The 15,376-nt window shown below is 35.9% G+C and overlaps 1 protein-coding gene across 4 annotated transcripts in view; it reads left to right on the top strand.

Moving 5' to 3' along the window:
- The window catches only part of LOC117400270 (desmoplakin-like), a 33,479-nt gene that overhangs the window by 13,029 nt on the left and 5,074 nt on the right, over positions 1-15,376 (top strand). For 2 of the 4 annotated variants that reach the window (XM_059022550.1, XM_059022549.1), the window contains 17 exons: positions 774-935; positions 1,355-1,459; positions 1,881-1,976; positions 2,377-2,502; positions 3,438-3,590; positions 3,936-4,090; positions 4,490-4,616; positions 4,811-5,003; positions 5,393-5,607; positions 5,920-6,098; positions 6,544-6,682; positions 6,870-7,063; positions 7,446-7,608; positions 7,813-7,896; positions 8,079-8,186; positions 8,427-8,525; positions 9,696-11,681. In XM_059022550.1, coding sequence (XP_058878533.1) covers positions 774-935; positions 1,355-1,459; positions 1,881-1,976; positions 2,377-2,502; positions 3,438-3,590; positions 3,936-4,090; positions 4,490-4,616; positions 4,811-5,003; positions 5,393-5,607; positions 5,920-6,098; positions 6,544-6,682; positions 6,870-7,063; positions 7,446-7,608; positions 7,813-7,896; positions 8,079-8,186; positions 8,427-8,525; positions 9,696-11,681 — 4,284 coding nt within the window. The remainder of the gene's footprint in view (positions 1-773; positions 936-1,354; positions 1,460-1,880; positions 1,977-2,376; positions 2,503-3,437; positions 3,591-3,935; positions 4,091-4,489; positions 4,617-4,810; positions 5,004-5,392; positions 5,608-5,919; positions 6,099-6,543; positions 6,683-6,869; positions 7,064-7,445; positions 7,609-7,812; positions 7,897-8,078; positions 8,187-8,426; positions 8,526-9,695; positions 11,682-15,376) is intronic. The other 2 variants (XM_059022551.1, XM_059022552.1) reach the window with 2 other exon arrangements.

The raw sequence follows: 15,376 nt of genomic DNA, 5'->3' as shown, positions 1-15,376 counted from the left end.
TATAAAGATATAATATTTAACATTAATACCTCAATATCCTAGGCAACACCCCCACTATGTTGGTAATATACAAACATTAGTTAATATTAGTTTCTTAATATACAGGATGACACATTCATTTTGTGATTAATATTCAAATATAAATATAGGGTTTTAGTCCTTACGAAATTTAATATTTCTTATGAAATTATTTTCACCATTCCATTATTCTATGTTTTCAAATATATCAAAAGAATTATGAACATAATACAAAATAAATATGAGGCTAAGTTATAAAAATATGCTTTTCAGTTTCAATATCAAGAGATGTTAACCAGTCAAATAACTAAGTCAATAAACCAACATTCAAAGTTCAAATATATATGTTTAAGGATCTCAAATCAATCATAAATGATTACCATAGTATTCATAACAGGCAAAAAGAAACTCAACATATAAAAATGATTACGTTTATTAAGGCTCTCAAAAGTAATAAGAATATAAAAGAAATCATGGTACCAGAATTATAAGTGTAGACACAAGCAAAAATAAAACATAAAAAAAAAATCTTGTGGTCTCTTGTGGAAACTTGGTAACTGTATAGATTACTAGAATGTGAGGCTATATGGAGGAATTGGTCCTCTGTCCAATACATTTCTACCCTCCAGAGGGAGGTTCTAGGGTGTAGTTGTAGAGGTGCACAGACCTTCATTCTCAGTGTTATTCATCTAGGTTGAAATCACAGCTACCTGAAGCTTTTGTACTCATGGTGTGTGTTTCTTCCTTCCTCTCAGAAAATGTCCAATGATAGAACTGATCAGCTTAGGCAACTGCAGAACATCATTGAGGAAATATCTAAAGAGATCATGTGGGTGAATGAGCGAGAAGAAGAGGAGCTGGTTTATGACTGGAGCAACAAGAACACTGCTATTGCCAAGAAGCAGGAGGATTACTCAGTAAGCAAACCCTTGGAATATTGTATGCAGTTCCAGGGGTGGCATGCTTATAGGTTGCAGGGCCCAAAAGAAAAAAAAAGGATGATTTCTGTAAAGTGTGGATATAGGCCTATACCTACCCAAGAATCAATTAGATACATTTCAGTTTATGTTGCTCAGTATCTGTGTGTAAAAATGTTATTCTTCATTAAATTGGTGATTTTGTGACAACATTTTGTTATTAAGGCCTTTAACACAACAACCGACAGTATTGCCATTGCACTTTTTGCACCCCATCTCCGCACCAAAACATTTGATAGAGACCACATGGTTTGGGCTGCAAATTTTGTACACCAAGCATCTGTCATGAGACCAGCCCCTGTAAAGTAATACATTTTCCTATATTCCCATTGTAATTACATTTGATTCTGTTTTTCCAGAAACTGATGAGCTTGTTAGAGGAGAAGGAAAAACAGCTGAACAAACTTAAACAAAAAGTCGATGTCATGCTCAAAAATAACCACCCTGCTTCTGACAAGATTGAGGTGAGTCGAGGGAACAACCAACATATATTGTATCTGTAGCTATAAGGTATTAAAGCCACACTTTTAGCTGACATGTTCTACCTAAAAGTATTTATTGTACTTTAATGGAAAGGTACCTTTACTTTTCAAATTAGGTGCAAAATCTCTGTTTTATAAATACTGTGCATTTTCATTTACTCGTAACCACTGGAACACAATTTCTTCCAATAATTACTACTTGCTATTGCTCTATTTTTACTTCAGGTTTCCTCCAAGCCATTAACTGTCAATATCTGCACAAGTGCTGTTTTCTGAATTTGAATTTGTTTGACTGGACTAGAGACACCTGTATTGGCAGAGTGATTACATTAAAGATTCTTAAACCTGACAAATTTTAATCAGGGACAGTGAGATTAATTCAGATGCATTGTTGTTTCTTAAGGCATACATGGACACCCTGCAGACACAGTGGAGTTGGATTCTTCAGATCACAAAGTGCATTGATGTTCACCTAAAGGAAAATGCTGCCTACTTCCAGGTAAATCTGTCTGTTTCTTTGCATTACATACAAACACATTGGGGTCTACTGTAATGATCTAAATGCTGCTGCCCTAATCCTCGGAAACCTCTATCGCAAACATCTTTCACCATATTTTTATTCTATTAAGTATTGCTATTAATGGCTCCCATAAATCAACTCTGTGGGAAAACACCAAAGAGATTAATGGAAACTTAAGGGCAGCAGTATTAAGATCTGTTTAGATCATAGAAATACCCCATTCACTGATTTTTGAGCTAATGACTGAATCACTCAGGAGTCACTAAAAGTTGATTTGAAAAGTACATTGAATGATATAATTACATTTGAATCATGAAACTTACTTGTAACTCCATTTCATACGTTAACTCTTTTTCCTTTGTTTCATTGCATTCTTTAGTTCTTTGACGAAGCTCAGGCGATTGAAAGTCACCTCAAGAAACAGCAGGAAACTATTAGGAAGACCTTCCAGTGTGACAAGAACATGTCACTGCCTCGCATACAGGATTTAATTAAGGAGTTGGAGGTATTCCTTTTATTGCACAAAAAACAAACACTGTTGTTTTGTTTTGAGGGAGAAGATTACAAAAAAAGATTAATAAAACATTACTATTACTGATTATAATTTTTTGTTGGGGGGTTGGGGGGAGTTAAGGCTGGTCGAGCTTTACCCTGCGGTTCACCTGTGTCGTAAGATGCTAGTTTAGAGGGGAACATTTGATACAAGGGACACATTATTCTCTTTCAACAGACCAAATATGAAAGAGCAGAATAAGCTTAGACATGTATTGATGTTTAGGTGTTTAACAGCCCCCTTGTGGTTAAAACTGAAAGTAATAACAAATAAATAATCAGGATTTGTCATCTCTTGAGAGTTGCAACCTCATTTTGTACTTCTCTTTGTTTCTTGTATTAAAAGAATGCAGCAGTGTTCCATATGGCTTAAATTTAAGAGTGTAATAAACCTACCTTGAACAAAACAGGTTTACAAGCTTATACAATCTTATCAGTATCCTACCCTTGTAGGTGAGATAAGGTTAAAAGCTCTAAGCCCTCAAGCAAATCCTGGTTCTCTTGTGCAGCTGCTCAGAATGTTCACTTGTGGTAGTAGCTGATTCCCTACCAGTGTCTTTTACAGTATTTGTAGAACACAGTGTTAAGCATGTTTGAGGTGGGAAGGAAGGTTCTTCCTTTAACAGCTAAACAAACAATTCAGCAACGTTTGCTATCTGATAAAGGCACAGAAGCTGAAATGCAAAAGAATGTTGCAAACATACACCAAAGATGTATAGTTTAGTGCAAAATTAACATAATGGCGAGTCACTGTAGATTGAATTTCATGATATTATGTTTGTGTTCACAAATGCTTTTAGAATGAACTGGAATATATAAACCAGGGAGAAATAAATACGTGGCCAAAGGCGTTTGTTAGTGGTCCCTTTCCTATGTCTTACCCTGCAGAAAGAGAAAGAAAAAGTGTTGGAATACAGAAGGCAGGTCCGCAATCTGGTGAGCAAGTCCCAAAACATTGTGCAGCTGAGACCTCGTAACCCAGACTACAAAAGCAGCAGCCCTGTCATTCTGAAGGCCCTTTGTGACTTCAAACAGGACCAGGTTAGTAAAAGACATGAAGGACAAATGTCACAGTTTATATACCATAGTTTAAGGGTTGTATGTATGGTCCAGGACAGCTTTTTGGTATTATGTAGAAATTGAGACCTCTTGTGATAGATGCATGTTTTTCTTTTTACTCTTGTTTCCCAGGGAAACATTTAGATTCTCTCAACCATAGAACAGAATTGGGGATGTATCTCCAGTTTGGATAAGAGGGTCATTTGTATAAGAGGTTCTGCTCTAGATGGTAGAATGTATTGTTCATCTTTGACTTATGGCATTTAACTGTAACGAACACCTTGTATACAATATATCCATTTAGTAACCCTCGTTTTTTACTTCCAGAAAACCATCCGCAAAGGTGATGAAGGAATCTTGGTAGATAATTCACAGCGCAGCAAGTGGCAGGTGACTGGTCCTGGGGGACTGGATATGATGGTTCCTTCAGTTTGTCTCATTGTCCCTCCCCCCAATCCACTGTCTACTAGCATCGCTACCAAGTAAGTTAACTGCTGGACTTGGTATACTTCCCATTAATCTGCATCTCTGTACCACACAATAAGCCATTCTATTACTGATTGAATAATGGAAACATTTTAAGATACATTTATTAAAAAAAGACTAAATTCCCTTACCCTGATGTTATTGTTTTACCTTTGGTTTTTACTTGGTTTATAAATACTACTGTATTACCATTAGCATAATAATGTGTTTCATTTGCAAACATGATTTTTTTATATACCTTGGTATGCAGATTTAAGATTGCTCAGCAGACATCTATCAGCTACTGCCTAAAGGACTTATCATTAGAAAGTTAGATACATTTTGTAACACTTGAAATTACTCAGTGAGACCAGTCAGACTGAGAGCTTTTTTTTTTAATCCCTCCCCCTCCACAGGATTGATCAATACCACGAAGCCATTATGTCAATCTGTAACCAATTGTATATCAACATGAAGAGTCTGTTATCCTGGAAATACTGTATGATGGACATTGAGAAAATCCGCTCCTTGACAATCTCCACGGTAACAGTTCATCAACATATTTATTATGAAAAAAAACAAATCTGCTTCTCTACTATTAATTGTAGACGGCACTGTTGTCATTATTACAATACATATTCTTAAATTCGTTCATAATTAGGACTATGAATATCATAAAATGTTAAGTTAAAATATATTTTTTTGTCTAATTGATCACCCTGTGTTCTTGAATTCAGATCCAGACAATGCGTTCTGAAGATTATCAGCTGATTATCAAGAACCTGGATAATCACTACCAAGAGTTCCTGAGGGACAGCCGGGGCTCAGAGATGTTTGGTGATAATGATAAAAAGCAGATGCAGGATAGTTACAGTGGTGCAACAGACTACTACAGAAACTTGATTGTACGACTTCCTACTACGACTTCCGGTAAGCAAAGATTTTAGTTTCTGATTTATAGTGCAGCCATGAAAGATGTCTGTGGGTGGCTAGTTTGTTAAACAATGTAAATATGTGGTGGTTTTGTTTATTACTTATTACTTTTACTCTTGTAGGGAAGTACACCTCACTTTTTATTTAAAGGGTAAAAAAAGATAAACCAGGAAAGAAAAAATGTAGGACCAGAGATTACTTTAGCTTTTTGTTTGTTTAGAGAAAAAAAATAAACAAAACAAAACCACCAAGTCTCACACTTTGCGAAAACCTTCTGCAGATATTTTTTTTAATATTTTACATTAAAGCCGCCTTGTTTCTTGGGTCAAAAATTGGGTCAGATTCAAGGCATGCCATAAAATCTGATAAATGTTTTTTGGTTGCAGTAACAAGAACTGTTGTAGCTCCAAACAACTCTAATCCTGTGACATCCACGAATGTCTCGACCAGTCATAGTCCGGTCAGTCAGAGCCTTCTGTTGGACCTGCAGGAGCTTCGTGTGCGTCTGGAAAATAGCGAGTCTCGAATGACCCAGCACATTCACATCCCACTGGACGAAGACACAGTGAAGGACTGTTACAACAGGATAACCACTCTGGAGGTATGGCATTTCATGTCACACTGTTACAACTACACAACCTTTATCTCGTAATAGAGTAAAGCAGGGCTTTGTTAAGAAATAAATAAATATATTGTTTTAATTATTTCTCAAATGTAAAATATATGTTGAAGAAACATGAATAAACAGTATTTATGTGGTACGTTTACAATGTTTGGCTCTGTAACATTTTTTAATAGGAACTAACGTTGTTTTTGTTGTTTTTATGATTACGATTTTTATGGTAAGGTGTCTTCAGGAGTAAAACTGCCTTTTCCCCCATTCATTTAAACACTATCATGTCTTTTAAAACAGGGCATGCAAGGAGAATTTCACAAAATCCGAGATGATTTCATGAGAATAAGGGAGAGCAATTTAAAGCATCTTTCTGAGATTAAGGATCCTGACACCATAAACTTTCTGAATGGAGAGGTTGCTTTCATAAACAGAAAACTGACTAATCTAGATTCCTTTTCTGGATCCTATTTGGAAAGGTAAAGATGCAATGTTTTCTAATAAGCCGACACGAAGACATGCAAGACCATTAATCAAAGCATAAAGCAAGAGCTGTGCAAGAATGACATCAGGATGGAATTAATGTGCACCAATATAATGCATAGATGATGCAAGATTTCAATTTAGTAAGAAAATGATTGCCAGGATTATACACATTTTTTACAAAGTATTTTAGTGGCTACAGTATTTTGCATGGATATTGTACTTTAAAACCAAACAGGTACTTTAACACCAAATTAATATAATGAGTTTGTTGAAGCTGTTACACATTTATTGTATGGAATTATCTTCCTAAATGAAATGTTTTCTGGGTTGTTTTTTTAAACGTAAATGCAATAAAAGAATAAATGCAATGCTGAATGGATGTTTAGTAGATAACGAATTACTTGCACCTTAGTTACAATTTTATTCTGTTTATTACAGACTAAAGGCACTTAAGGCTCTATTTCAAAGTATGGCACAAGCTGAAGATACTATCAAAAAGTACGAGGCCAGGCTCACAGAAGAGGAAACCATTTCTCTGGATTTCTATAAAGTAGATGCCTACAGGGAATCATTAAAGGTAACCCAAACGCTGTATCTTGAGAAATCCCTATCAAAAGCATTAACCATATGAATAGGTGTAGTGTAACAGTTTGTACAATCATTGTAAAAAGGTATCATTTTGTATAAATCGACTCATGCATCATTAAAAAACAAAAAGAAGCTGAATAGTGTTCTAAACTTTATAAATATTTGAATTTTACCAGCAAATGAGAGCAGATGTGGATCAGAAAAGAGACCTCATCAAGAATATGGAAGATGAGCTACAGAAGGCTATGTCCCACAATGGACAGATTGATGAGTCTTTTCACAAGTGTGATACCGACCTTTCTAAGTACAAAGAGAAAGTGGGCCAGATGTCAGATCGTTGGCGTAGGATCCAGACACAGATTGACAACAGGTGGGTTTTAAAACATCTATAATTGCTCAATCAGTCATTTCAAATGTCATTATTGAGCTCACAATGAAATGTTGACAATAATGTCTACTGTGCATTTTCATTGTTTAAAATATTTGGTATTAATAATGATATTCTCTTCAAAATTAGCTGTCTTTAACTGATTTCAGTATTATATTAGTATAATCCTAACAACACAAGGCCTTTGATTTCCTTATTCCAAAAAAAACCAACAACCATATTTTACTTGTGTTTATTTTAGGCTATTGGCGCCCCAGTGGACAAAACCAGCTCCACAGCATTCAATGCAGTTGACTATAAAAAACAATTTGATTACCTATTTTGTTTTACCCGAAGCAGGTTGTTGAATAAATCTGTTTTTCAGATATGTGGACTTGGAGAGCCAGTTGAGACAACTTAAACACCACAGAGGAATAAGCGGGATGCTCAGTAAGTGGACTGATGATACCCGTCGTCGCCAGGATACCCTGGAGGCCACTAGATTTGATGAGCCGAAAGTCATCGTAGAACAGATGAATGAACAGAAGGTATGTTTGGTTTTACTGCAGTATAAGAAGATGGGGAAGTGAGACTTTATTTTTATAACTTGGTCCTGTGCACTGCTAATATCCTAAGGTAATTGTTACAGGTTCATTAATAACAACCCCCAAAATTCTTTTTTTTTCAGTCAATCTTGTATACTTTTCTTGTAAACGTTTACAGTATTCATGCTATTTGTTTATAACTGACAGGCTCTGCTCACCGAAATTAAAAGCAAGAGAGGCACAGTTGAAGAGGTTCAGAAGAATGCAGATTTAATTGCAAGCTCAATAAAGGTAAGAAATGTGTTTTTTTCAGCCATGCTAGAATGTTAAGTTTGCTTTTATGAACCCTTCAAAATGTACCTTTTACGTATTTGTCTGATTTTATTTTGCAGCATAATTTAATTTATTTCTCACTTGTGAATTATGATATCTGTTCCTGGCTTCAAAGTAAAATGTTCCATTTACTTACACAGGATTATGAGCTCCAATTAGCATCATACAGTGCAGGCTTGGACACACTTCTGAATATACCTATTAAGAAGACAATGGTGCGGTCACCCTCGTCTGTCATATTACAAGAGGTATTCAGTTGCATGTTATATTGAAATATTTACACATTGTGACAGCTTGACAAACTGTTTTGAAACAGAACGGTGGACTCATGGAAACATTTTATTCTGTATAATTTCTGAGGTAGTATTATATATATATTATATATATATAATATATATATATATTTTTTTTTTTTTTTTTCACAGCATTCAACCACTGTTTTCAACTTTCTATAGAAACTATTAAATTAGCTTGTTTGTTTTTTTTAGTCTGCAGATCAGCAAGCACGTTACATTGAACTCCTCACAAGGTCCAGTGACTACTATAAGTTCCTGGGTGAAATGCTTAAAAGCATGGAAGAGCTCAAGGTAAGTACAATAATAAAATAAAACGACATATATATTTCTAAATATAAAATAAAAATGTAACTCATGTCATAGCAAATTAATGATGCATTGCACATAGTTTTAATTTGTATTACTATAACCTTAGGACACCATGGTGAGACTATGATTATCATTATAGCAAACACATTAGTTTACTTTATTCTGCTTCCTGAACTTCAGAAACAATAAGCATTCATAAACGTTTTTTACCACCACTGTAGGTAGTACCTTTTTAGTTTACAATGAGGCAAGAATACTTCGTGGGGGGGGGGGGGGAAGCATTACTCAAGTTTTAGTATAAAACTGAGAATTGTGGGACCATGTCAGCTTTGAATAGGGTTTATGCCGCTTTTATTTTCACTAGCTTGTTGGCTATGCAATCCTCTACAAATAACTGCTATTGGGGGAGGCACTGCAGTTCTGTCTTCCCATGCAATAAACGGTTAAGATGGTTACAAAATAGTAATATTCAACAATCATGTAGTGTTATGTGCTATGCAATAATTACAATATAATATGTTAATAATGGTTAGAACTCCATTATATGTAGGTTTACATAAAACACCTATTAACCCTGCACTGCTACAGTCATTTTAATGATCTTATTTCCATATGTTTGTATAGAATAACACATGAAAAACTCTGCTAAAGGAACAAGATTGATTTATTTCACCCTCCAAACATTGAATCACTGTCCGATGAAATGTGCAAAATAGAAATGTCCTACCCCAATCCATAGTCTTGTGGAATACAAACCTGTTCCCTTCTAGGTGTGTCTCACCTCACCTTAGCATTGCAGGGTTAAAGGGGAAGTGCTTTTACCCATAAATTTGAGCACATCCATAACAGCCATCTTGACTAGAAATAATTTGATTTAAATCCCCTTTTGGTTTAACCCTTAACTGTTGTGGCTGCCATACAAAGGTATACATACATGTGTTTCATTTTGCTTTTATCGCAGTCTCATAATGCTCTGCACCTTAATTCTTTTATGTAATGCCTGTGCAATGCCTTGGCTTGAAAGGCCCACTAAAATAATTGTGTTGCTTTTGTACCTCATTTCACCCCAGCAGTTATGGGTTAATATTTGTATTTTGTATGTGAAATTGCAGAAGTAGATTTTACAGGAAACTTCCATTTTTAATTGTTCAGATGAAGAACACCAAAATTGACCTTTTGGAGGAGGAGCTGAGGCTTGCCAAAGATGCGAATCTTGACAACTCCAACAAGAATATGTTTCTGGATCAAAACCTTTCTAAATACCAGTCAGAGTGCAATGAGTACAGGGAAAAGCTGCTGTCCCTGGAGATTATCAAAAGGAAATATGAACTGGAGTGTGGCTCTGCCAAGCAGAACCTGGACAGCACTTACAACCAGATCAAGGGGCTGAATGAAAAGATAACAAGGCTCACTTTAGAGATTGATGAGGAAAGGAGAATGAGAAAACTCTCTGAAGAGAGGTATTCACATCACCATGAAGACTATGATCTCACCATAAAGAAAATGAAAAAGGAGCTGGATGATCTGAATTGGCAAAAGATAGACATTGAGACGACCATGAAGGACAGAGAGCGCGAGATCGAAAGGCTGAAAATCCAGCTTCAGGACGAGGCAGCACGGAAGCGTGAATTTGAAATTGAGATGTCAAAGGTAAGAAACCAACATAATCAAGAAATTATTAATCTTAAGAAATCCTATGATTCAGAGGTCCATGTTACAAAGACAACCATTCAACAAGTAACCATGCAAAAAAAAGAGGAATTGGAAGATTTTAAGCTGCAGCTTGAAAGAGCTCTAGCAGAAAAGAGGGACCTTGCAGAAGAAGTACAGAGATTAAAAAACTCAATCACAGAAACAGAGCTGCGCTGGAGGAAAACTGAAGAGGCTGTTAATCAGCAAAAAGCAAGTTCTTCAGAGGAATCTAGGAAGAGAAATGAGATAGAGCGAGAGATACATACAATTACCAAACTTCGGTCTGAAGAAAGCTTGAGGTATAAAGAATCCTTGCAGGATGCCTCAAAGGCTGTTCAAGATAAAGCCAAGGACATCGAAAGGCTCGAACAGTTGTTGAAAGAGGAATCAAGAAAAAGTAAAGAGTTAATTATAGAGATGCAGACAATTACCAAAAAGCAATCTGATGAAAGCTTGAGGTATAAGCAGTCCATGCAAGATACCTCAAAAGCAATTCAAGACAAGGTTAGAGAAATTGAGAGACTCAAACAGTTGTTAGAAGAGGAATCAAGAAAGAGGAAAGCCGTAGAGTGGGAAAATGATGAACTGAAACAATCTCAAATTGATCTGCAGAAAAAGAACACATATTCCACTGAAACAGTGCAAAAACTAAAGATATCAGAGCAAGAGCTGAATGTTATTAGGGTTAATCTGGACAAGGTATCCAGAGAGAAAAGCAGAGCAGAGCAAGATGCTGCTCAGTTTCAAAACAGCTTAAAAGAAATCCAATTTATAAAAGAAAAACTAGAGGATGAGCTTGCTGTGCATAGAAAAGCTGCATTGGAAGAGAGCTCCAAGCGAAAAAGGGTAGAAGAAGATCTAGAGCGTATGAGATGTGCATGCAGAGAACATACCAATACAATCAATCAGCTCAGACTGAAGATTGAAGAAGTCTCCATTGTAAAGCAAAGGAGTGAACAAAACCTAAAGGGTCAACAGGAGTCCTTGGATAAGACCCTGAAGGAAAAGCAACGCGCCATTGATGAACTTAACCTCCTGACAGCTGAACTGAAAGCCTTGCAGCGCAAGCTTCTCCTGGAGCAGGAGAATGTAAAAGAAGCCAATCAGAGAAATGAGCAATTGTACAGAACAATAGAAGAAAAGAGTAAGATTGTGAACGACAGCAAATCTGAAATAGACAGGCTGCAGTCCCTCACTCAGAACCTCACCAAAAAGCGTTTGAGGTTAGAAGAGGAGCTAAGAAACCTGCGACAAGAATTGGATGACATGAAAATGAATAAAGATAACTGTGATAGTGATAAAACTGCTCTGATTTCTGAGCTACAGCTTCAACTGCAGACGAGCAGCAAAAGAACACTTGAGCTCCAGGGGCTCGTTAATGAATTATCAAAGGAAAGGGAAAAGTTCAGACTGGAAATGGAAAAATATCAGAAACAAACTATGGAGGTATACTATTTTATATATATATATATATATATATATATATATGTATATATGTATATATATATATATTATTTATATATGTTATGTATGTGTTTTATCAATGAAAACACATACAATTTAAAGAACTGGCATCAGCTTGTCATCTTTTTTCAATAACACACTTTTAATTTTGCATGCATGTTCTTTGCTATAGCTTTCCTGTTTTTTGCATGCATGTTCCTTGAATACATCCACAATAATTGTGGGCTCCTTTCTGGGATGCACAGCATATATTGAGTTCTAAACAATACAAAAGTATGTGGATAATAAGCTATGAATCATTGGCAAACAAAGAAATTATTAATTTGGGTCATTCCGTGTGAAATCAATACTGGGTAATACCATAACTTATTTCACAAAGTCTTTTAATGTGTTACTGGTGTTTAGAAATGGATCCGTACTCCTTCATTGCCTCTGTGACCTTTAGTTCCTACGCCATAGATGTCACATTGTTTTAGCCAAAATGCAACATTCAATAGCTTTATATTAACAACTTAAAGGGCAAATGATTGGATAGAAAATAAGTTATCTTGATTAATATGTTCTTGTTCAGCATTCTACATTAACCATGGTCCAGCGCTGGTAGAGATCAAAGTTTGGCCTGTAGTTATGAAGCACCACAGGCTAATAAATATAGTATAGTGCACATGGCTTCCATTTCATGAATCCAGGAAAATGGGCCAGTGTGCCAAAAAGCTGAAAAAAAGTAATTTGCAAACCATTTTTAAAAACATAACTACGCCTCCTCCTCCCATAACAGCGTAATTGAACTAATCCTAACTTTCCCACCGCACATCATATTTGTTGTACATTCAGAATCTGAGACTACATACCAAAGTGCTGTGTTGGTAAGACTCGACATGGCAAATCATACTGAATTAAAATACAGAACTCAATGAGCAGCAACAGCACGTATCTCTTCCAATTAAAGCAACAGTAGCATAATGTTGTGCAAATAACCAAATAATAGTTTTTACTGTATTCAGAATAAAACACCTATCATATAGCAACCTAAATATTCTACATCTGTTTAATTGTAACACATAATAACATTTATAAAATAATCTGAATAGTGCAAATATTGTAACCTGTCCAAAGCAATGAAAATACACTCCAACATTACAATAGTTTAAGATTACTACCAATTACAACTTGCCATCAAGTACTGACCTCAGATGAATCTAAGTCAAGTTACTTTGGTTATTCAATAACCTGTAAATAATTCAAAACAAGGAACATACCTGGTTGTACTTTTAATGGTCAGTAGGAATGTTGATGTTACTCTATCCATTCATAGAAAGTCAATAGTAGATGTTTAAAAAAGAACTCCTTTCCAACTCCAAGTGTATTGCCTTTTCTTATTAGTCACTGCGTTATTCTGCTTAGCATTTAGTATGTCATTTATATTGATCATAATGTGAATTACCTTTCTAATTTCAATGTTATCCAAGTTTGGCTTGCTACTTTTAGCATTTGATATATACATTTATTTTATTTCATTTTACACATTTAAAGTTCACCGGCGCCATCCTCCCAGAAGCTGTTTCACGACTGGCTAGCAACAGCTGCAGAAGCTGCTGAGTGCAGTCATTACAGGGGAACTCAAGCCGGGATCTGTTAACATTAGCTGAAAACAAGGCAATACAATTGGCAACAATTTCAAACAGAATATGATTACTGTAGAATGCTGCTGTTACAAGCATTGCATAATTAATTAGGGTCCTTACATTTAATATGCAAATAACAACGGGTTTAAGACTGACAATACTTGTCAAGTGCCAGCATTAAAGTAGATAATATATAAGACTTTTTTTTTGTGTAGTCGAATATGTAATATACTATTGAATATTTATTTATTTATTTATTTATTTATTTTTTTCTTGTAGTTGTGTATTTGACTACACTGACCCATGCCTAATCAGGATTATTTTACAGTACACCTTCGCTATAACGGCCTTCATTATAACGAAGTGTCGGCTATAATGAACTTGGCCTCTGGAAAATAAAAAAATAATAATAATATTGTAACGTCTGTGAAGTGCAGGAATGCTTGGAGTAGGAGGGGTTGTGTTTCACATCAGTCGAACAGCCTATGGGCGACAGGCATGGACCACAAGCACTGATGATGATTGGCCGTGGAGTGGGACGAGGCAGGACTAACTGGGGCTAAAGACCAGTGACAGGGGGAGTGTTTATTGCTGTTGTGAAGCAGAGAGAGAAGCGAATAAACAGACAGAGTAGTTCCACTGTGAGATTCTTTTTAAAAATGAATTTGTTATAGCTACGCAGGTCGTGGCCCACAGCGACCTGTTAATTCTTAGTTAACAATGGGCAGATTGTCTTTGGTCATTTATTAGTGTAATAAATATCGAGTTTGGCCCTGAATCAACTGAAGGCTCATTCTTATAGCGTTAAGGATTTTTGTTACAATATACACACACTGTCGGCATTCCGGTCTGTATGTACGCGATGCCATGCAGTGAAGTTAGCTCTTGTCTTAATAAGAAGCGCACGCTGTGTAACTGCCTCCAAAACAAAAATCATCTTATGTTGCAACAAAGCTGGAAACTATGTTGATTGTTTGAAAAAAGGAGTAACGAAGGCATATCTCTCGTGAATATGGGTTGTCAAAAAGCACTCTTTTTTTGGCGTGTTCGGCAACAAAAAAACAAAAAAACTTGGAACTTTTCATGTCAAACTTTTCTGTAGGGTTGATTTGGAATATGTGACCGTATGGGAACAGCTCAGTTGCATGTTTGCTTGTGAAAAATGAGTATCATTTGTACACATACATTTTCAAATCTTAATAGTATTGTCATTCTCTGACGAGCACACAAATGGTGCGCATGTTAAATGGCTCAAGTAACGTATATTGAAATGCTTTGCTTCGCCACTTTTTCTTATTCTTTGGAGTTATTCTCTTTGGTTACCATACACCAGTTAGAAACGTACTGAAAATAAAAACCTCAGCACACTGACTCATTGTGTGACCCTGAGCAAGTCACTTAACCTCCTTGTGCTCCGTCTTTTGGGTGAGATGTAGTTGTAATTGACTGTGCAGCTGATGCATAGTTCACACACCCTAGTCTCTGTAAGTCGCCTTGGATAAAGGCGTCTGCTAAATAAACAAATAATAATAATAATAGTTTCAATGCATGCTCTGGTCAGCTGTGTGTATGAGAGTCCTCCAAATTAGACAAAGGTAATTGATTCTCAAATGGAATGGATCTGTCAGTGTTTTTCTATCGATGGAATGAAACTGTCAATTAACTAACTTAATTAGTTAAAATAACTGAGATATTTTATACCCCATACTAATTTGCTCCTTAACTGTTATAATTGGACTACAGAGTTCATTCTGGGCTAGGGTGACCAAACATCCCGGTTTTGCATCAATGGTCCCAGTGTCCCGTCATTTTTGTCAAAATCTTAAAGTCCCTGTTTTCAGCCACTTCCCGTTACATGGCACACTCTAAATATCTTTTGTCAAAATAACGTAAACATTTGCTTCCTATAGTTTATGGCACCTGCAGTGAAAACCAAATAAAATTTAAAAGGTACTGCGTTTTCATTTAGTTTCTAAGTTGCCGACAGTGGAAAAATCTTTTAACAGTGGGTTGATGGTAGGGAGTTCAAGGAGAAACTCTTATGTAAATCTA

The sequence above is a fragment of the Acipenser ruthenus genome, chromosome 4, assembly GCF_902713425.1.
Source record: "Acipenser ruthenus chromosome 4, fAciRut3.2 maternal haplotype, whole genome shotgun sequence".
Taxonomy (NCBI): domain Eukaryota; kingdom Metazoa; phylum Chordata; class Actinopteri; order Acipenseriformes; family Acipenseridae; genus Acipenser; species Acipenser ruthenus.
The sequence above is the reverse complement of the archived record's forward strand: the minus strand, read 5'-3'. Positions and strand labels throughout refer to the sequence as shown.